Source organism: Narcine bancroftii, chromosome 1 (genome assembly GCF_036971445.1).
Source record: "Narcine bancroftii isolate sNarBan1 chromosome 1, sNarBan1.hap1, whole genome shotgun sequence".
NCBI classification, from domain to species: Eukaryota; Metazoa; Chordata; class Chondrichthyes; order Torpediniformes; family Narcinidae; genus Narcine; species Narcine bancroftii.
This window is the reverse complement of record NC_091469.1, coordinates 441,107,365-441,130,131: the sequence shown is the minus strand read 5'-3', so window position 1 is coordinate 441,130,131 and position 22,767 is coordinate 441,107,365. Positions and strand designations below refer to the sequence as shown.

Here is a 22,767-nt window from a genome sequence, read left to right as displayed (position 1 = left end):
TGATAAAGGTTTGGAGTAAACTATAAAACAGTTAAAATTTGTGAAATTATATTTTAATAGGAAGTGAAATATCTCTACTACCATCAACTTGACTCTCATCCACATATCCTCCATTAACCACACATCTGTCCTGGCCCCCTCTGCCCCTATATCACAAGGACAGCATTTGCCTTATCCTCAACTACCACCCCACGAACCTCCCCATCCAACATTTCATGCCTCTGCCATTTCCACCACCTACTATCTGATCCCGCCATCAGACACATGACCCCTCTCTATCTTCCTCAGTGACTCACTTGTCCACTCCTCCCTTCCCACCAATTGGCTGCAGGAAGTGATACACTTGTGCCGACACCTCCTTCCTCACCAGCACGGAGCGCCCCAAACTGTCCTTCCGAGTGAAGCAACATTTTACCTGTTAATATGTATGGGTCATCTACTGCATCCGGCACTCTGCTGTGGTCCCCTCCTCATCGGAGAGATTGTACACAGATTGGGAGATCGCTTCATTCAGTACTTTAACCCTGTTAGCCACAAAAGTGGGTAACTCCCAGTGGCAACCTATTTCAATTCCCCACAACATTCACATGCCAACGTATCTGTCCATCTTCCCATGCACTACCAGACTAAGACTATCTACAAATTGGAGGAACAACGCCTTGTATTGCGTCTGTGCACCCTCCAACCAGATGGCATTAACATTGACTTCACCGGTTTCTGTTAGCAATCCCCATCTCCACACTGCCCCCCCCCCACCATCTCCCCCATGCCTATTTCTACATTCCTCTAGCTGTGTTGCTTTCTTTCTCTTTCCCTCTTGTCTCCTTTCCTTCAGCCCTGCATTTACAGAACAAAACCCTCCTCCAATCAGAGTGTCAGAGCAAGCACCACCGGGCTGAGGAACAGCTTCTCCCCACTTGCAGTGAGAATGCTGAACAACCAAAGGAACTAGTTCACTAACCATTATATTTATGAAACAGTATTTATTTAATTAATTGTATAAATGAATACCTATCCTGCATATGTATTGTTTGTATGTTTGTTATGTCTGATTGTGTGTCTGCGTGTTTTGCACTGAGAACCAGACAGCGGGTTTTTGTCGGTTTGTACTTGTGCAATCAGATGACACAAACTTTACAATCAATTCTCCCCTTTCCTCTCCTGTCATTCAGACAAAACAAAGGGGAAAATTCGGCCAAAGCCGGGGACACAGAGACCTGAATGATTTAGGTCTTGTCTCCCCAGCTTTTCCCGATTTCATCTTCCCCTTTTTCACAGCTGCAGCCTTACTTATTAGTCGCCCGTGGTCCGTTGGCTTTCTGGGCTTTATTCTTTTGCACATATGTGAGTGCCGGCCAGCAAATGTGTGATGGGTTTGAGTACCAGGGCTAGTAGGTGCGCGAGTGGTGGGCCAGCACCAGGCAGAGTTTGGCCATGGGAGCTCCATGGTGGGGCGCCTGGCTCCATGCCCAGGGTGAGGGTCTCGGCGATGATTGACCCGCGTGGCCACCGGGTTAGCCTGTCCAGCACCCCCCCCCCACCCCCTGTTCTGCATGCCGCCCTCCAACAAACCCCACAGCCCATTCAGCATACCGGCAGCCAGTTCGCGGAGGATGCATCAGCCTTTGTCCGGGCCCAGTGGTGAGATGCAAGGTGACCCGGGTGCCATATAGCCCCGTGTAAAATTTCAGGAAAATCAATCTCTCTGCCTCCCTTAACAAAAGAATCCCCACATGCCTATGTTAGCCTGTGCTCTTCCCTCTATCCTTTCTTCCCTTCTCTGCCAATCTTTTTATTCAGGTGCCTGCCTGCCTTCCTTTTGCTCATACTTGTATATATTGGTTATATATCCAATCACATTTGAAAAACCTTTTATAAATAGCAGAATCAGAGATAGGAATTACAGGGAACCAAGTAGGGCATTGAGATTGATGAGAATGTGTTGTATATTAACAAGGACTTAATGGGCTGAGTAACCTTCTGTTGTTTAAAAAAAGAGGAATAAAACTGAGTACTAATCTCATTCCTGATAATTTATTTACTCTCCTTTTTTCCCCCATTTACAGTAGTGAGACAGTTTCAAGAATATGAAGAGCCAGATAAAGAAACACCAGTATCTCCGCAACGAAGAAGCACAGTGTCTCAAGAAACAAATGAAGAAAGTGTAGTCTTGCCTCTAGGCACTAATACATTAACACATAATCTCGGTATTCCAGTCCTAATAGTTTGCACCAAGGTATGTATTAATGGTAACTTAAAAAGATGGAGTAATTTACAGAGCCCATTGTTCCCCTGCCCCGCCCCAAAACCTTTCCTGACTCTGGAGAATAATTTGTGCATAAAGATTTGAAAAATGCTTGGAATTTATATTTGCTAATTTGTACTTTCACTTTTTTGGATTTTGAGAATAAGTCGCCCCCTAAACAAGGTTTTTGAAAATACTTCACTTTTTTCCAGCTCTCAATGAGTAAGGTCCTCAATTGTTGATAGATGTGTATCCTGTTTCCAAAACCTGTAGATTCCGGGTTACAATCATATCAGGTTATTTACATCCTCTGTGATGACATAAAGTACATGATGAAAATACTGTACAACTTATTTTCCAATTGATTTCCTCTAGTTCTGACTGAGGCATCAACATTTGTATTTACTTTTTATTCATATGTATTCATTATAAGCAATTACAATCTGTGTTTATGATCCCTGTGAGCACCCTCTCGTGCTCCATCTTTTAATTAAGAAATCTGGTTTTTTGAGAGGAGAGTGGATTCCATTTGTGAAATTAGATTTTTTTTTCTCTTATCTGGAGTAATCATTTTCCTTGGGGTTAGTGGCAACTCTTCTGTGAACATTAAAATCTAAATTCAGTTTTCTAGGGTCTAAGATGAGGCCATTTCATGTCAGGCTTCAGATTCCAGCATCTGCAGTCTCTTGTGTGTCTCCAGACATCTGCAATATTTACATCATACCTTCCTCCTTGCTTTTGGTCTTGTCTTGACTTTTTGATATGAAGATTCAGAGAGCGTGATGTGTAGATTTAAACTGAGAGTGTGATGTATTGTCAATGACAGTCAGGATACTTTAGCATTAATGTATCCTTCTTGCATTGTTTTCTGGATGGCCTTCTGGAAAAGTTTACACCATGGAAAGTCGTTGCCATTTTTTGTTGTTGAATCTTTGATACCTCCAAGGTGAGGAAATGATACATTAGCCAGTTGTGTGGGTTTTTTTTAATAATAGAAGGAATAATACAACATGTGAATGGCAGCCTTGAGTTTCATTCCTTTCTTTAAAAAAAAATCAATTGCTTTTATAGAAAGCTAGCTAGTACAATAAAATCACCATTATCTGGCACTCAATCGATAGGAAACTCAACCAGCAAAAAAAATTCAAGGAACTAAAATAATGGATTTAAAAATAAATAAGAATAAATAAAGTTCTAAATAAAATAAAATTGTAAAAGTAAATATTCTCCGAAGCAACACACAACCTTTTTGGTGCAAACATTCACTCAGCAGAGCGCCCAGGTTGTGCCATGCATGTAGCAGCTATTTGAATAAATCAATAAAGTTGTGATTGAATAAAATGGAAGTACTCAGGATGAAGAGTCGGCCAATGCCGCTTGCTGCTGGTGTGACTCTCACAAAGTGTCTCTCTATCCCTGCCTGGTAAGAGTCTTATTATTAAGTATATTGGTAAAGCTTTATCTGTAAACCCGGGAGAGGGTGTTAATTATGATGACGACACAGTTAGCATAGCGGTTAGTGCAACGCTAATATAGCACCAGTGACTGAGGATCAAATTTAAAGGACGGTGCGCCGTGGATCTGACTGGAATGCTGGTGTAGAGGGCCTGACCAGAACACTTGCATGGAGGTGAGTTAGGTTGTCAGCGCAAAGGTAGGGAATTAAATATTATGGCTTCATGGTTAGCACAGTGATAAACGCCAGTGACCGGGTTTTGAATTAAATTTTGTAAGTTACGGGAATTACCTGATTAAAGTAAACTCTATAATTAAAGATTCAACACTTTTTTTTCCCCAAATTAAATTTTGCACTATCTTGTCTTTTAAGCGGTGTATTCTTAATGTAGGGGTATTAGTCAGGCATTGTAAGAGTGAGACACAGACAACCAGAAAATTTGCAAACCTGACCTCCATGATTCCAGAAGGTGCGGGATAATTGGGATTTTACTGTATAATGCTTTGCTGTATGTTTCTCTTTATTTACAGTGTGATGCAATTAGTCTACTGGAAAAGGAACATGATTACAGTGATGAACATTTTGACTTCATTCAGTCACACATTCGAAGGTTTTGCCTCCAATGTATCCTTTTCAGTCTTTTTCCCATGTCATAGTAAAGAAAAATTGAAGGGGCTTTCATTCATGCAGTAGGTTTCTATTGATCAGCACAACATGATGGGCCAAAGGGCCTGTACTGCGCTGTATTGTCTTAGGTTTATTCAGTATCACTGTGCTTCGGGGAAATAAATGCCTTTCAACACTAACTTCTATTTTTTAATAGTTTAAAATGTCTTAAGGGAACAAAAATGTAGAATTTATACTGAAGAACTGAAGATGATACTTACAATATGGGAGGATAACTAGGAATGTCAACCAAATTGTCGAACTGAGCTCCTCTTGTTTGCCTACGTTAGGATGTGTCCTTCCAAACTTTTCCCATCCATGTACCTTTTTTAAATGTACTTCAAAAATTGTTATTGTACCCACTTTTACCACTTCCTCTGGCAACTCATTACAATTAACCACCTCTGTGTGGGGAAAAGGATGCCCCAGATACTTTTTAAATCTTTTCCCGATCAACTCTATCTCCTCTAATTTTCAACTTCTACCCTAGGAAAAAACGATAATTTACCCAATCTATGATTTTGTAATCCTCTGTAAGGTCAACCCACTACATTCTTCGTTCCAGGTAGAAAAGATCCAGCCTATATAACCTCGCCTTATAATTTTAGCCTACCACTCTCAGTGATATCCTTCTGAACCTTTACTGCAAACTTTCCAGTTTAATTATGTCTTTCCTATTCTTGGCTGATGAAAACTGCGTACTCCTCTAAGTGTATTCTCACCAATGTCTTGTACAATTGTAATATGATACATATTGCCCTGACCAATGAGGGCAAGCATGCCAAAACACCTTCTTCACCACATTGTCACCACTTCATGGAACTATCTGTACCATCATTTTTTTTTTAACAACACAACCCCAGGCATTAACATACACTGTTCAAGTTTTCCCCTTGTTAAACTTACACCCCATAATTGTTCGAGTTAAATTCCATCTGCCATTCCTTGGTCTGTTTTCTCATTTCAGCTGGACCCTGTTGTCACTAGATAATCTTCACTGTCTGCTATACTGGCAATTTTAGTGTCATCCAAAAATTGGCGGCACTGCCGGAGCTGCTGTAGTTGCTTCCCTGCTGCTGATACAGACCTGGGAGAGCAGAGACACAGCACTACTCCAATGGCAGCTCCATACAGGCTTTACACTGCCTGTAAAAGTAAAAGTAAAATCCTGTAACCGGCGGGTCTGTGCCCAAGATGGTGGCACCTGTGCTCGGCAGCAGACACGGGGTGTGGGGTTGCAGACTTCAGGAACAATGGACTGGCACCAGAAACAAGAACACCCCACATAAGAAGGAGAAGCAGAGGAGATGACCATACAAGCACAGTAACTAGGCAGTAAACCCTCAGCGGGTGAGGCACCCACACAAGCTACATGTTGCTGGAGACTGGCTCATGGAAACCAGGTATTAAAGCCAGGGTTTGTGAGTGTGCTGAGGACAAGAAGGGCTCCCAAAGGACCTTGTCGCGGGGGTGGGGGGAAGAGTGATTGTCAGGATCACCCATATGGTAGTGAGCCAATGAGAAGGTTAGAGGAGTTTAGCTGGGTGGTGTTTGGGGAATTGAAGGGTGCAATGTTATGACTAGTGAATATTTTTTTAAAAGTTGATTTCATGGCGTACTGAAAGAAACTAGAAATTTTTATTTGTAAGCTGTGGTAAATCATTGTTGTTACAAGTGGTGACCCCATGAGTTCATAGTACCTTCTAATTTAAAATGGATAGTGATGAGGAGAAACCCCTTACAGGAATAGTTCGGGAGGTCAACTTAAAAGTTTCACCCCCACCCCCCCCCTTTTGTTAATAATGCACCAGTATGGTTTATGATCCTCAAAGCATGTTTCTCTGCCCTCAGTGTGACAAGTCAGAAGATGAAGTATAGTTTACTTGTGGACCGTCTTCCAGAGCAGATTGCCTGTGAAGTTGAGGATGTTTTAGTGAATACGGATGGTAACCTCCCATACGACATGTTTAAGATAGCTTTTCTGCGGCATACTCGGCCATGTAGTGAGACTCGTATTGCCTAATTACTAGCTGATGACAGCCTAGGTGATAGGCAACCATCACAGATGTTCAGGAGATGGTGCAGGTTACCTGGAGCAGATCGTGTTGAAAGTGATGTTTAGAAATCGAGAGTCCTTCAATGTTTACCTCGACATGTTCAAGAGCATTTGGTGAGTGTCTTTCGAATGTCCATCCTCAATCAGTTGGTGGATCATGCCGACCTCGTTATTTCCACGACCTCTGCATTGAAAATAGGATTGGATTCATCCCCTCGTCAATGGCAACAAATGGAACTGCAACAGCTGCTTACTGCACCTTGAAAAGCACCAGCACCTTCTCAGTCGAAGGGAGCACCAGCGCCTTCTCAGTCGAAGGGAGTACCAGCGCCTTCTCAGTCGAAGGGAGCACCAGCGCCTTCTCAGTCGAAGGGAGCACCAGCGCCTTCTCAGTCGAAGGGAGCACCAGCGCCTTCTCAGTCGAAGGGAGCACCAGCGCCTTCTCAGTCGAAGGGAGCACCAGCGCCTTCTCAGTCGAAGGGAGCACCAGCGCCTTCTCAGTCGAAGGGAGCACCAGCGCCTTCTCAGTCGAAGGGAGCACCAGCGCCTTCTCAGTCGAAGGGAGCACCAGCGCCTTCTCAGTCGAAGGGAGCACCAGCGCCTTCTCAGTCGAAGGGAGCACCAGCGCCTTCTCAGTCGAAGGGAGCACCAGCGCCTTCTCAGTCGAAGGGAGCACCAGCGCCTTCTCAGTCGAAGGGAGCACCAGCGCCTTCTCAGTCGAAGGGAGCACCAGCGCCTTCTCAGTCGAAGGGAGCACCAGCGCCTTCTCAGTCGTAGATACCTGAATTGGAGCAGCAACTGGCAGCACTGACAACACAGATCGAGGCTTTGGGAGCGCAATGGACTTCCTTCCTTCGACCTGATTGGAATCGTGGTGGTTCAGAACAGGTTGGTCGAGAACGTGGTAGAGGCGACGGTTGGTGTGTTTGTTAGAAGCATTGGAGATTTGGTGCTGCTGCCTGGTCCTGTCAGCCACCTTGTGACTTCTACAATGGCAGCTGGGAAATGACCAGAACCATCAGTAGAGGCCCATGGGCACATCAGCTGCCATCTTTTCCTCAAAGACTTTCTCTCAGGTGTTCTAATTTCTTGTCGATTCCGATGCAGAAAATTCAGTGGTCCCTCCATCCATGGAGGAACACAGACACCCCAATATGTCATGTGTTCTTTCAGCCACGAATAATTGTTATTTTCAGATATATGGCCAGAGGTCACTCACATTGGATTTCTGTCTCAAGAATTTTTTTCGGTCGGTTTTCACCGTTGCAAATGTGGCAAATTCCATTTTGAGAGCAGAATTCTTGTTATATTTTTCTTTGTTGGTGGATTTGAAATATAGCTGCATCATGCACCACATCTCTCGTATGCAAGTGAGCTGCAACTGTCATCCCTCCTACGTCGTTAGCTGCCTGATGAGCCTTCAACCTGGCTCCTGCCGTTTCCGAACATTTCCCTTGCCCAGTAACCCCCATCGTACTGTCACACAGACGTTAAACATACAGTAACCCACCATATAGAAACTTGGGGTCCTCCAGTGGTAGCATGGGCTCGTAGATTACCCCGGACCGTCTTAAAATCGAAAAAACAGAATTCGACCATGTGCAAGATCTAGGCATCGTCTGCAGATCTGACAGCTGCTGAGCTTCACCGTTGCATATGGACCAAAAAAATCTCATGGGGATTGGTGGCCTTATGGTGATTATTGTGCACTGAATAATTTTAATGCACCTGACAGATACAACATCCCCAATTTACAAGACTTCAGCAAACTCCCATTCAAATATGTATTTGCAAAAATGGATCTAGTACTATCAAATTCCATTTGAGCCTTCTGATGTCACAAAGACAGCAGTAATTACCTCTTTTGGCACTTTTGAGTTTCTGTGAATGCCATTAGTTTTACAGAATGCAGCTCAGACATTCTAGCAGTTTATGGACTCGCTGCCCTCGATTTTGTGTTTGTTTATATTGATGAGATTCTGGTCACAAGTGTGGATGAAGAGGATTACAAGCACCACCTTATTTCATTATTTCAGAGACTTGATGAGTTTGGCATTGTTGCATCCTAGTCAAACAGTATCAGTCATCTAGTTACAGAACCTTTTACCTGGCCTCATCATGTTAAACAGGATGTTGGATTATGGGCAAGGACCTACTTGTAGGTCTCCGGACACACAAAATCCAAGCTGGGGGATTTTTTTTGTTTTTGAAGGCCTGCTTCTGTCATCTCGGGGATATACTTATCTATTCTACTTGTATACTTACCCAGGTGGCAGGAGGCCATTTCTATCAGTGGAGATGGTTGCTAGAGCTTTTGTGGATCATTGTGGATTCCATCTTTCAGTATTCCGGTCACTATTACTACCAATCGATGGTCTCAGTTCGGTCGGTATTGTTCTGAGCTTTCACTGATCTTCTGGGCACTACCCGTATTCACACTACGGCTTACCATCCAAAGGCCAAATGCCTCGTTGAGCATTTCCATCGACAACTGAAGGCAGCATTAACAGCAGATGGTGATGCATCTATGTGAAGTGAACGTTGCCCATGGTTCTTGGAGTGCATCCTGCTGTTATGGGAGATCTTGGATGTTCAGCGGCAGAGCTACCATATGGCACTATGTTAACCTTGCCAGGTGAGTTTGTGAATATGAGTCCAAGTGCTTTGTGTTCTGGTTAGTTATGTTGATCAACTTTGGGGAAACATGAGATTACTTCAGCCTACTCCTATGCAGCAGGCGTCACCTCCAGTGTATGTGGCAAATGATTTACAACACTTTACTCGTGTATTCCTCTGGCAAGTAGCTGTTCGCAAACCACTCAGCCTGTTTACAATTGTCCTTTTCAAGACTTATGAAGCCACCCAAAGACTTTTGTGATTGACAGGAATGGAAAAGCTGACATGGTTTCCATCAACAGGTTGAAGCTGGCGTATATCAACGTTCCATGTTCTGTGTTGGAGCCAAAGTTAGAGTACTTTATTTAATGCACCCTTGCCATTTGGACCATGCATTGCCTGTCTTGCACAATTGTACAAGGTCAGGCCGAACTATCAGCCTTTCGGACCATTATGTAGCAGGACACTTCCAATCATTCACCTCCTTGCATGGTTCAATGGTTGGGGGGAGGGGAAGATGTCATGGTCGCGTGCTTACCCTTGTCAGGAGGAGAAGAGTGAGTGTTAGGATCACCCGTGTAGTAGTGAGCCAACGAGAAGGTCAGAGGAGTTTAGTTGTGTGGTGTTTGGGGAGTTGAACACAATGTTGTGTCTGGTGAATAATAAAAAGAAAGTCGACTTCAAGGTGTGCTGAAAGAAATGAGTGAGTGTATTCTTTATTTGTTTGTAAGGTGTGTTAAATCAAAGCTGTTAAATCAGTGCGGCTACACCTTTGGGCATTAAAGGCTTCCTTATCATGTCGGAGGTTTGCGTCTGCAGGAGGCGAATCCACGGACACTCTAACTTTAAGGGGCACTTTTTTGTTTCTCTTTTTCTTTTACTGTAAGGGGTGCCAGGCAACACTAATGACGACTCTGCCTTACAGCAGGCAAGGCAATTTTGTGCAATATTACATTCTGAATTATTCCATAAAAATTAAGAAATCTTGAATCTGCAAACTTGCTAACCATGCTATCAAGTTAATATAGATGTCAAACATCAGGGGACCCAGCACTGATCCCTGTGGACCAATGGTTAAAGGCCTCCAATCTGAGTAGCAAACTTCTACTACACTTCTGTCTCCTACCATCTGCATGATGATGAGGGATTCAACTATTGCAGTATTGTTGAATGTCAATGGTATGTGATTAGATTGTCTTTGTGGAGCTGTTACTTGGCACTTATCAAACTGATTGGTGTCCAAGAATGGCTGCATGTCGTATCTGGCACAAGCTGCCAAAATAAACTATAGAAAGTAAATACAATTTTAGTGTTCAAAAGGTATTTGGACAGATACATGGATAGTTGGCATTTAAATAATATGGAACAAATGCAGGCAAATGAGACTAGCCTAGAATACCAACTTGTGGCATGGACAAGTTTGGGCTGAAAGACCTCTTCCATTCTGAATGACTCTGCAGACATAAAACATTTTGTGTTTTCTTTTCAAGAATTATAAATGGTAAATACCAGAGGGATATCTGCACAAGGTGAAGGAAGGAAAGATGTCAGGAGTGTGCTTTTTTTTACACAAAGAGTAGTGGGTACATGGAATGCATTGCCAGGAGTATTGGTGGCGGCTGGCACAATCAGGACATTTAAAAGATTCAGGCACATGGGTGGAAGAAAGGTTATGGGTGTTAGGTAGGGAAAGTTTAGCTCAGAACCTAATAGATCATGAAATTACATGACGGAAGATGGTTGTGATTTGTGAGGTTATTGCTAGCCTCTGGATATTCATGCAGGTATTTCTCAGGGTGGTGAAGAAGCCAATGTTTAGCTGTTTCATCAATGACCTTTCTGTTTCAAGGTTTAAGATGGAGATGTCCACAGATGATTAAATTCATTGAACATTACAGCACAGGTCAGACCCTTTGGCCCATATTGTGATGACCTATATAAACCTACTCAAACTTTCCCTACCTCACACCCATAACCTTTCTTCACATTGGTGGGCGGAGCTACGGCTCCATTCGACCAGCTCCGGAGGTGCCTCTGGTGAGTCTGCAGGTTAAGATCTGCTCCTGCCGCCGCCCTCAAGGCCCTGAAAGGGTCTATTGCAATTTGAAGCTGTCTAGTACCTTCCAGTCACTTAATTCTGTGTATGTTTATATCATGAAACACTGTTATGTTACCTTAATGCAAATTTTTTAGATGGTGCTGCCCTCATTTATACTTCAATAAAAGAAAATAAAAATATTGATTTAATGTATAAATACCTTGTCCATAAGTTGTATGGATTTCCGTTCCATTCTCCGGTACTGGTTGTAGAAAAAGATGCAGTATTTATGTAAGTTTAATTTTGAATAACAGCTCATTGAGAAAGAAAAGTAGAGCATTACTTTTATTTGGAAATTATTTTTTAATTCACTTGTAAGTTAAATATTTTTTAAAGTTTATCCTCTTTTGCTCAAATTATGTTTTAAATTAACCATTTTATTGAATTTAGAAATTTGGATGGTTTTTTCTTTTTTCTTTTTTCTTTCATGCCGCATCGTCACACTTAATTTTTAACCTTGTATAAAATGGTATGGCAGTAATGGTTGATCCTGTAAAAAAAACCATTGATCCATATCTGGTGTGTCACTTATCATATCGGCATCAGGACGCTTGTTTGACCTGCAAATTAAGTGCATAAATAGAGGATGTATATTTTGACCAGAGTTATTTTTCCTACTTAAGCAAAGAGAATCTGAAATGAAAACAAAATACCTGAAATGTTAACTAATCTCAAGGTTCAAACTAGTATTTTATTTGTAGTTAATGTTATAAATTCTATATCTTTGGTATTTTGCTTCATCATGAATTTGCGCGTTAGTTACTTTATTTTAGATATAGACCTTTAACAAAAGTAGAGAAAAAAATTAAAGTACAAGTCCAAAAATCCAGATGCCAGAAATTCAGACCACCCAAGAATCCAGACTTCTCGAAAACTCTCAAACTTTTAGAATTTTTGTTGCTTTTTGTATGCTTGCATGTGAAAGTACCACAAATGCACAGATGTTGTGGAAATGAACTAATAAATATTTATGGGTTTTTTTTGTACTTTGTATTTTATATGAAAAAATGTTCAGTTAATAAACTATCAAAAGTTACCTGTTCATCTCTTCTTTATTCTCCTTAAATTTGAATTTTAAAAGTACTACCTGATAATCTGGAAAATCCGGTCGACCCAATCCCCAAGCAGTCTGGATTTTAGGACTTTTACTGTATGTATTAATTATAGAAAATGAGCAAAGTTGCATAAAGTATGTGGTTGAACAAATTTTCATACAAACTGCTAATATATGAATTGACAAACTTTGCAATTCCAATGGCCACTTCAAAACTTTCATTATGATATTGTTTCCTTCATGTTGATGATTAGGCCATATAAGTTGTTGATGGGATTGCTTTTCCTGGTATTTTAATGAATCTGGTTCCAATTCAACCATGAATATTGTGAATCCTCCAGATGTAACTTGGAATTTATTGTTTACAAGAAAATAACATTTAAAGGACTGCGACTTTCATTTAGTGCCATAGTCTCTGTATATGTTAGCAAGATGAGCGTTGGGATCAGTCTATGTATTGCTTTGGTTATTGTTTGAAATCAAATCTATTTTCTATAGTCCTGCAGGATGGGACAATGAAAAGAAAATAGGAATTTTGCATGAAAATTTCCAGTCTTTAAAAGCTGATGATAAATTTGAAGATGGCATTGTGAAGCCTCCAGTAAGAAAGGTACCTTTTATCCAGTTTTTATCTGGATATTAAATCACACCAAAGCTATGCTTTTTTTAATATAGATTAACCAGATAAAAAGAAACCAAATGCAAAGAGTTATGATGATTAGAAGACTAGGGTTTAATTCTTCAAATTTGGGACAGCATTACCAACTGTGTGCCATATTTTTCATATTTAAAGATTACAATTCACCAATGCAAAATATTGCAGTGATGTTGTTGTCTTAAAAATTGCTTTATCTATGGAAGTAGCAACTATTTGCAGAATGCTGTTACATTCCATTTCCAATTAGATTATGGTAAAAAGCAATATCCTTCCTCTTGTCCACCACTGGAAGACACTGCCAAGTTAGGGATCTTGTTGCTGAGGCCCATCAATGGAAAGATGAGGCCCATCAATGGAAAGATATGTCTGGTCCATAAACAAAGAAAAATTATTCCATTTTCAAATGATAATACTCTTTTGCAGTGTACAAAATCTTAAATCAGATTATAAAATTTTATAATTTAATTGAAGTAGAAGGGAGCATTCTGTCTTGGATCTGGTCCTGTAAAATTAGCGATCTTGTAGTTAGGGATCCTCTTGAAAAGAGTGATGACAGTATGATTGAGTTTATCAATAGTGAGTATACAATAGTGAGTTCTAAAACAAGTGTGTTATGCCTAAACAAGGGAAACTACAAGGACCTGAGGGAGGAGTTGGCTAGGGTAGACTGAGACTGCGAGCTATTGGAGGGATGGTTAAGGAACAGTGAAAGACTTTCAAAGAGATTTTGCACAGTGCTCAACAAAAGTATATTCCAGTTAAAAACGAAGACTCGAGGATGGGGACAATCAGGCCTGGATAACTGGGGAAATAAAAGAAGACATCAAACTAAATGCTTGTGTGTACCAAGTCACCCAGTGGGAAACTAGAAGATTGGCAAAAATGCAAAAAGCAACAAAGCACCATGAACAAGCAATAAAGAGAGGGAAAGTAGACTATGAGAAAAGATTAGCATAAAATATAAAAATGGACAGTAAAATCTTTTATAATTATATAAAGCACAAAAGGGTGGCTAAAGTGAAGGTTGGTCCCTTGGAAGTTGAGAAGAGGGAATTGATATTGGGTAATGAGGCTTCAATAGGCTTCTGACTGAGGCTTCGAATTATTATTTTGATTTGGTCTTCATGGCAGAGGACACATCGAACATGCCAAAAACCAATTTCATGTATGTGGTGGGAGGTGAAGAACCGGATGTTATAGCTGTCACTAAAGAAGTAGTACTCAGAAAACTTAAGGGTTTAAAAATAGATAATAGAATGGTCCTAATGGTACTGAAAAAAATGGCAGAATTTATAGTTAAGGCTTTAGTGATAATTTACCAAAATTCTTTGGACTGGTCCCAGTGAACTGGAAGACAGCAAATGTCACACTACTATTCAAAAAAGGATGTAGGCAAAAAGCAGGGATCTATTTGCCATTTAGTTCATCATCTGTAGTTGGGGAAAATTCTTGAAGCTGTCATTAAAGAATAAATAATTAAGCATCTGGAGTGAAATTAATCATCAGGCAGACCCAGTATGGTTTAGCAAAGGCAGGTCCCATTTGACAAATTTATTGAGCTCTTTGAGGATGTAACGAATGCAGTAAATAGAGGGGAGCAGATGGATCTTGTTTAACCTGGATTTCCAGAAGGTGCTTGATAAGGTGCCACATAAAAGACCTGTACATGAGATAAAGATGCATAGAGTTGGGATGATGTATTGGCAAAGATAGAGGACTTGTTAACTAATAGAAAGCAGAGAGTTAGGTTACAGGGTGTTCTTCTGGTTGGCAATTGTAAGCAGTATGCCATGGGTGTCGGTGCTGGGCTCACAACTATTCATGATCTACATAAACGATCTGGAAGAGGGGACAGAGTGTTCTGTATCTAAGTTTACTGATGACATTAAAATTTAATGGAAAAGCAAATTGTGCAAAGGATACAGAGTTTTGGAGAGATGTAGATCGGCCAAGTAAATGGCAAGGGTCTGGCAGATGGAGTACAGTATTGGTAAATGTGAAGTTATCCGCTTTGAAAGGAAAATGAAAAATCAAAGTATTTAATTTGCAAGTGATTGCAGCAGGCTGCCATACAGAAGGACTTGGGAGTGCTTGTTCATGAATTGCAAAAGTTTAGTTTGCAGGTGTAGCAGGCTATGAAGAAATAGAATGTTGCCCTTCATTGCTAGGGGGATTAAGTTTAGGAGCAGGGAGGTTATGCTGCAACTATACAAGGTACTGGTGAGGCCACATCAGGAGTTCTGTATGCATTTCAAATTTCCTTTACAGATATACAGGCTTTAGACGCGATGCAGAGGAGGTTCACCAGGTTGATTCCAGAGAAAGGGGTTAGTCTATGACGAGAGATTGCCATCTGGGACTGTACTCGTTGGAATTTAGAAGAATGAGAGGGGATCTATTAGAAAGAGGTGGGTATGTTGTTCGATTGGTGGGGGAGACCAGAACTAGGGGACATAGCCTCAAGATTCAGGGTAGTAGATTTAGGATGGAGATGAGGAATGACTGCTTTTCCCAGAGGGTGGTGAATCTGTGGAACTCACTGCCCATTTGAAACAGTGGAGGCTACCTCAGTAAATCTATTTAAGACAAGGTTGGAGATTTTTATGTAGTAGGGGAATTAAGGGAGATGGGGAAAAGGCAGTTGGGTAGAGATGATCAGCCATGATCATATTGAATAGCAGAGCAGACTTGACAGACCAGATGGCCTACTCCTGCTCCTATTATGTTCTTCTGTTCTTATTTTGCAGTTATTATATCCTTCCAAGGTGTTTTGAATATGTTAAAAATAATTATTTGGAGATGTACTGCAAACTAGAGACTTCAGCCATCTTTTGTTTTTGCAGTTTGTACATGAAAAAGAAATATTAGCAGAAGATGATCAAGTCTTTCTTATGAAACTGCAGGTAAAATATTTTATGTTCAAAAGGTTTAAAAAAAATTATAACTGAGTTGAACTACCTAATTAGATCATGTGACAACCAGTTAAGTAAGTGAGTTCTCGTTACAGTCAATAACAAATCTGAGTCATTACATATATATTTTGCAATATTAGTAATGTATTATTTGAGTAAACCAAGTTTTACCTACAAGTTCATGCTCATTTATCATCCGATTGAGCTAATACAACGTGACAGAACAGCACCCTCTAATCCATAATGCAAAACAGTGCAAATGCACATACAGACATAACACATGCACAGACAAAGGGTACATATGCACAATACATGTCTGCATATTCCTGAATGTAGGATATCCTATGGTGTAAAACAATGGAGCTGGAAATTTTCAATATTTATTGAATTTAATTTTTTAATTGAGACAAAATGTATGAAAACCGGCCCTTCTGGACCACAAGGCCATGACGCCCAAATTCCCCAATTAACCTACAACCCTGAAAAGTGGATCACCTGGAGAAAACCTATGCAGATACTGGGAGAACATTAAAAAAATTCCTTACATACAGCACCAGATTCGAACTTGGGTTACTGGAACTCTAATAAGATTGCGCTAACCGTGCTGATTATGGATTGATTTAAAATGAAATGTAAATAGTTTAACTTTTTGCAGGGAGAAATGTACATCCTAAGCTGTACCTTCAACTGTTTTTCAGTAAATTAAAAATGGATTGGATATTAATAAAAGTAACATACTCTAAGCCAGTCAGACACCACCAAATTCCCTAGGAAATGGATAATCGGAATTGTACTGCAGTTGACAATATCCCAACATTAGATTTCCAAGACATTCGAAAACATCTTATAAGTTGATGCACAATTCCTCATTTGCTCAATATCAACCATGAAAATTGCTCATTTTTAAGGTTGACATTGAGGCTAATTTTTGTGGTATTGAACCACAAAGTTCAGTTTTCCACTCACCCTTCTTAGGCTTGTTCTAAATATTGGTTATTGTTGGGAATATTACCAGTAAGATTTTTTTACCTGTTCAAAGATTTAATATTTCCTTGGGTTCAGAAATTGCTCTTATACCAAAATGTGAGTTATTAATACTGAAAAGGACTGTACAGGATGACCAAAAAGACTTCATTTTAATCTGATAACTAGATAAACACAAAATTTGTGGATTATTGCTGAAGTTGTAATATATATTGTTTACTTTGCAGTCTTTCTTAGCAAAACAGCCACCTCTTTCAACTGGAAGACCATTAGTAAGTATATATCTTGAAATTTTACACATTTGGGTTTGGCTTCTGATAATCAATGCATCTCAGTTTCAGAACCATTTATTCTCCAGCCACTAGAAGTTTATAATTTACTTTCTTCCAAGTATGAATGTTTGAATAGTTTCAAACACAATCCAAATAGTCACATGTTCTTGGAAGGGATTTCGGATATGAAGGTCAAAATACTGAGCATTAAAGGCACTTTTCTCAATTTTAAATACAGGTCAAAATGGGTAGACAATTATTGACTGTTTAACATTGACAGAAAGATGTAGAAAATAGTTGCTTCCATCTGTTTGGTGTTCAATTTAGTTCAGTATGTGCTGAAAACAAAAGAACACACGAACTGTAAAATGTTATGAAGGAGCAATTTTTGTACAGGTGCCTAACTTTTATCCAGGATTCCAAAAACAGCAACCTCCAAAATACCAGCACCTTTTTTGGTAGATGACATCTACTCATCAAAGGTGGAGTTTGGCGCCAAGCATAACCCAACATGATCCTCACTCAACTCCTGTGTATTCCATCACATTCCACGTCACTAATTAGTGGTATCGTTACTTTATAAGTACCCGACTCAACTTGCGACGGATTATCCCGTTGGCCTGGCGGTGGCTCAGTGTGTGATCAATAGCCGTCATCGCTACCCATAATCCCCCACACAGCTGAAACCGCTGTACCAGCGCAGGGGAACTGAGAAGGGGGCCGATGCCCTGGTGCCGGTACAGCGGCAGGGGGGAGAAAGACATGGCAGCACAACTTGGGCGAGAGATGGCAGCGCAACTCAGGAGGGTGACTGAGCGAGGGGGAGGAGAGATGGCAGCGCAACTTGGGCAGAGAAATGGTAGCGTGACTCGGGGATAGACATCAGCGAGATCTGGGTGGGCAAGCTTAAAGTGGCCGCCATTTTAAAATGATTCCGAAATCTGGAAGATTCTGAATAACGGCAGGTGCCTGGTTCCGACAATCCCGGATAAAAGGTTAGGCACCTGTTATGTAATTAAGTTGTCATGTTTAAATTCAAATAAATTGGTAGAAATCTGTATGTCTAATACTCAGTTCATGCCACTAATCCAATTCAATCTATATTCCACAAAATAAGAACACTAGACATAGCAGATTAAAGATGCAGAGTTGGCCACAATTTCCTATCTTCTGATCACTAGCCAATGATTCATTGAATATGTAAGGATATGAATGTCAATAATTGAATTGGTTATGACCAGGACAATTCCTTTTCCCCTCATTGACAAGAAGTATACTGACAATTTACCAGTGAAAATAGTAGATACAGTTGGAGATGTAGCAGGAAGATACGTCATGGTAAATTGTCAGATTTATTCGGAACAATGGACTTCAATGAATGTATATGCAACTAATGTAGATGATGGTAAAGTTATACAAGATATCTTCATGCAATTATCAAATGCCAAGGGTAAAGTTATAATAGGGGGAGGATTTTAATTTTACTTTAGACCCTAAATTGGATAGGTCAGGAGATAAAATAGCAACAGATTTAGTGAAAGACATGGGTTTAGTGGATATTTGGAGAAGAATTCACCAAAGTGAAAGAGATTATTCTTTTTACTCTTTTCGACATAAAACATATTCACGAATAGATATTTAAATTTCTACACAATTTCAATATAGTGTGCAAAAAATTGAGTATCAAGCGCAAGTTCTTTCAGATCATTCACCTTTAATTTTGTCAATTTTGTTGGAAGAAGAAAAAATATAGGTTATAGGTGGAGGTTTAATACATTATTGAAGAAAAAAGAATTTTGTGATTTTATGAGACAACAGATAAAAAATTTTCTTGAAACTAATAATGATTCAGTAACGAGTAAGTTTACAATATGGGATTCTATGAAGGCATTAAGAAGTCAAGAAATAAATTATACTTCAAAAGTAAAGAAAGAATATAAAAAAAAGGGTGGATCAGTTAGAAAAATAAATAATGAAATTGGAGAAGGAAATACAAGTGCAAAAAAATGAGGAGAATACAATAGTGTTAGAATTAAAAAAATTAAGATTTAATACAAAACAAACTTGTAGAATGGACAGGGATATAATGAGATCACGACAAAAATATGAATTAGGTGAAAAGGGCTCGTAAAGTATTAGCATGACAATTAAAGACTGACCAAGTTTCTAGAACAATAACTGCCACTAAGAAAACTACTGGTCAGATTGCTTACAAAACGCATGAGATAAGTGATAATTTTAAGGAATTTTATGCCAAACTTTATCATTCAAAATCTTTGAAAAGATGATAATAAAATAGAAGACTATTTGAGACAAGTTAAATTACCTGTGTTAGATGAAGATGAAAAGTTAAGATTGTCTAATACATTTTATGAAATAGAAGTTTATGAGACTCTGATGTCATTACAGAATAATAAAGCACTAGGTGAAGATGGTTTTCCACCAGAATTTTATAAAGAGTTATTAATACCAGTATTAATTGGACTGTTAGACCAAATGAGAGAGGTACATGACCAACCAGAATCTGTTAATACAGCGTTAATAACAGTAATTCCGAAGAAAGGAAAGGATTATAACATTATTCATACAGACCTATATCATTATTGAATACGGATTACAAAATTTATCAAAATTATTAACTGATTGGTTAGTTGAATTTTTACCAAAATTAATAAATATAGATCAAACTGGTTTTATTAAAAATAGAAGAGCAGCAGATAATATAGTTACATTTTTAAGTTTGATAAATGTAGTGCAAAACAGAAAGATTCCAGTGGTGGTGGTTGCATTCGATTGCAGAGAAAGCATTTGATAGATTGGAATGGGATTTTTTTTGTTTGAAACACTTAATGCTTTTAAAATTCCAAATTCTTTTGTAAATTGGATAAAAGCATTGTATGATCAGCCAAAAGCAAAAGTGGTTATGGATAAACAAATATCAAAACCTTTTTTGTTAGAAAGGTCTTCTGGACAAGGTTTCCCATTGTCACCTTTTTTATTTGCATTAGTAATGGAGTAATTAGCAGAAATAATTAGAATTGATAAAGAAATCAAAGGATTTGAGACAGGTAATGAAGAACATAAAATTAGTTTGTTTGCAGATAATGTTATTGTATTTTTAACAAGATCAGGAATAGCATTAAATAAGATGAATATGAGATTAAAAGAATATGGATTAGAATTGGGTTATAAAGTTAATGTTGATAAAAGTGAGGTGATGCCTGTGGTGGATATAGATTATTCACAATTTAAATGATTGACAAAATTTAAGTGGTAAAATGATGCAATTAAATATCTAGGAACAAAAATTAATAGAAATATAAATAATTTGTTTAAGTTAAATTATTCATTATTGAAAAAGATAGAAAATCTGAGAAGATGGAAAAATTTACCAATGACATTAATAGGACAGGTGAATTGTATTAAGATGAATATTTTTCCAAGAATACAATATTTATTTCAATTGTTTCCCGTTCATGTACCAGAATTTTTTTTGAGGGTTTGAATACAGTTATTTGCAAATTTATTTGGAAAGGTAAAATGTCAAGAGTTGGTCTTGAAAAATTAACATAGAAACTTGATCGGAGAGGACTAAGATTACCGAATTAAAATAATTATTTTAAAGCAACTCAATTGAGATTTTTGTCCTGTTAACAACTGGGTGAAAAAACAGCTTGGGTTCAGATTGAAGTGAATAAAATTGGAGAAACTATTCCAGAACAAATTTTGTATAAATGGAATAGTGAATTTTTCAAAGGAAATATGGAAGTACCAGTTTTAAAACATATATTGAAAATATGGAATGGGATTCATATGGAGAGAAATTATCAATTAGCAAAAATGTTGTTAAAACAAAATCAACTTATTCCTTTAATTTTGAATAATTATTTATTTGATAATTGGTATAGTAAAGGTGTTCAGAGGATAAGAGATTTTTTAAGGATCTTTTTAACTTTCGAACAATTAAAAGATAAATATAATATACCAAATAATACAATTTTTACATATTACCAATTAAAATCGTACTTAAAAAAGAAATTGGGAACAGATTTGAGACTCCCAGAACAAAGTCAATTTGAAGATATAATAACAGATGCACTTATTATTAAGAAATTTATCACTCGTATGCATATAAAATTACAAGAAGCTACAAGGAAAATCATTTGTATAAATCAAAATTATGATTGGAGAAATATTTAAATATACAAATTCAAGAGGAAATTTGGTCAAAATTGTGTCAAGAATGTTACAAATACAGTTAATGCTAGATATCAAATGATTCAATATAATTTTCTTCATCAGTTATATTATTCTCCACATAAATTAAATGGACTTAATTCTAATTATTCGGATGAGTGTTTTCGATGTAACAAAGAAATAGGGACTTGTTTACATTCACTATGGTCCTGTGAAAAAATGGAAAGATTTTGGAATGATTTGAGTGTATTGCTCGGACAAATTATGAAGATAACGATACAAAAAGATCGAAGAATATTTTTACTTGGGAATATATATGAAAAAGGTACAAAACTGAAATTGGACAAATATCAAGAATTTTTTTTAATATAGCAGTAGCGACTGCAAATAAATGTACAGCGGTAACATGGAAAACTGAAAGTGTGGTACATTAGGCACATGGCATATTGAAATGCAAAATTGTATACCTTTAGAAAAAATTACATAGTCTAAGAAAGCGAGTTGAAAACTTTTATAAAATTTGGAAACCATATATGGATTTTATGAATAAAATTCCACCCACCTTCTCCATCTTACCCACCCCTCTCAATTAGAAGCTACAAAAATTATATATGATAATAATTTTATTTATGAAGTAGGTGTTCTTTTCTTTTTCTTTTGAGAGGGAAGAGGTTGGAGATAAAAAAATTTTTTATATTGTGTCATTTTGTATGACTTACAATAATTACTGTATTACTGAATTATTCTTTTTTGTATTGATACAAATGGTAAATACATTTTCAAAATAGTATACTCACAATAAGCCAAGTATTATGCAAGAAGATATTGCAAGAATTCAACATTTTAATGAAAAGAGGAATTTGTAAAGGTCTGAAGGCATCATTATTTTGGTGTTAATCATTTCTCATTTCGGGACTAAAATTTACCTCATCATCTTGTACATTATTTCTGTCGCGAAGTGTGCCTGATGCCAGCTTGGTAATGGATAAATCCATTGTTGCCCTTGTAGGATGCAGATGCAAGTCATTTTTGTCTGCAAAGAAAGGCCTCACTGGTCTCTGCAGTCTCCTTGATTTGCTCTTATTTTCTGATTGTCTCTGGGAAAACCAGCACCAAACTACACAAGATTTTTAAATATTTCCATGCATGATCACATTTCCACAGCCTGAGATTTTTTACCCTGACAATTAATTCCAGGTAACAATAATTATTCCTGTTGCCCAGGCTATTCCCACTGAGCGCAGTTCCAAATTCTAATAAGACTCCCAAGGTTTGTGATATTCTGAACCGATTCTCCCAAGGTGTACGGTTTTCACTTTTTTGCTCCCAACTCTAAGAAATTGATCATGGATTTCCATGGTCCATTAGTTCTCTCTCAGGACAATAATAAGAGTAATTATTATTCCTCCTGTTATTCTGCCTATATTGCCCGTTCTGGAAAATGGAGATTTAACCAATGCACTCTGCTACCACAATAGGTGTTCAAATTATGTCTAAAACTGAGGCTTCACAGACACTTAGAGCAGTAAATGAAGTGGAAGGATCTAAAAATT

The 22,767-nt window shown here is 38.4% G+C and overlaps 1 protein-coding gene across 5 annotated transcripts in view; it reads left to right on the top strand.

Annotated features, from left to right (window-relative positions):
• dync1li1 (dynein, cytoplasmic 1, light intermediate chain 1) overlaps positions 1-22,767 on the top strand; it is a 91,376-nt gene that overhangs the window by 43,378 nt on the left and 25,231 nt on the right. For all 5 annotated transcript variants that reach the window (XM_069914404.1, XM_069914403.1, XM_069914405.1 and 2 more), the window contains 6 exons: positions 2,067-2,236; positions 4,232-4,325; positions 11,233-11,368; positions 12,690-12,801; positions 15,693-15,752; positions 16,973-17,017. In XM_069914404.1, the coding sequence (XP_069770505.1) occupies positions 2,067-2,236; positions 4,232-4,325; positions 11,233-11,368; positions 12,690-12,801; positions 15,693-15,752; positions 16,973-17,017 (617 nt within the window). The remainder of the gene's footprint in view (positions 1-2,066; positions 2,237-4,231; positions 4,326-11,232; positions 11,369-12,689; positions 12,802-15,692; positions 15,753-16,972; positions 17,018-22,767) is intronic.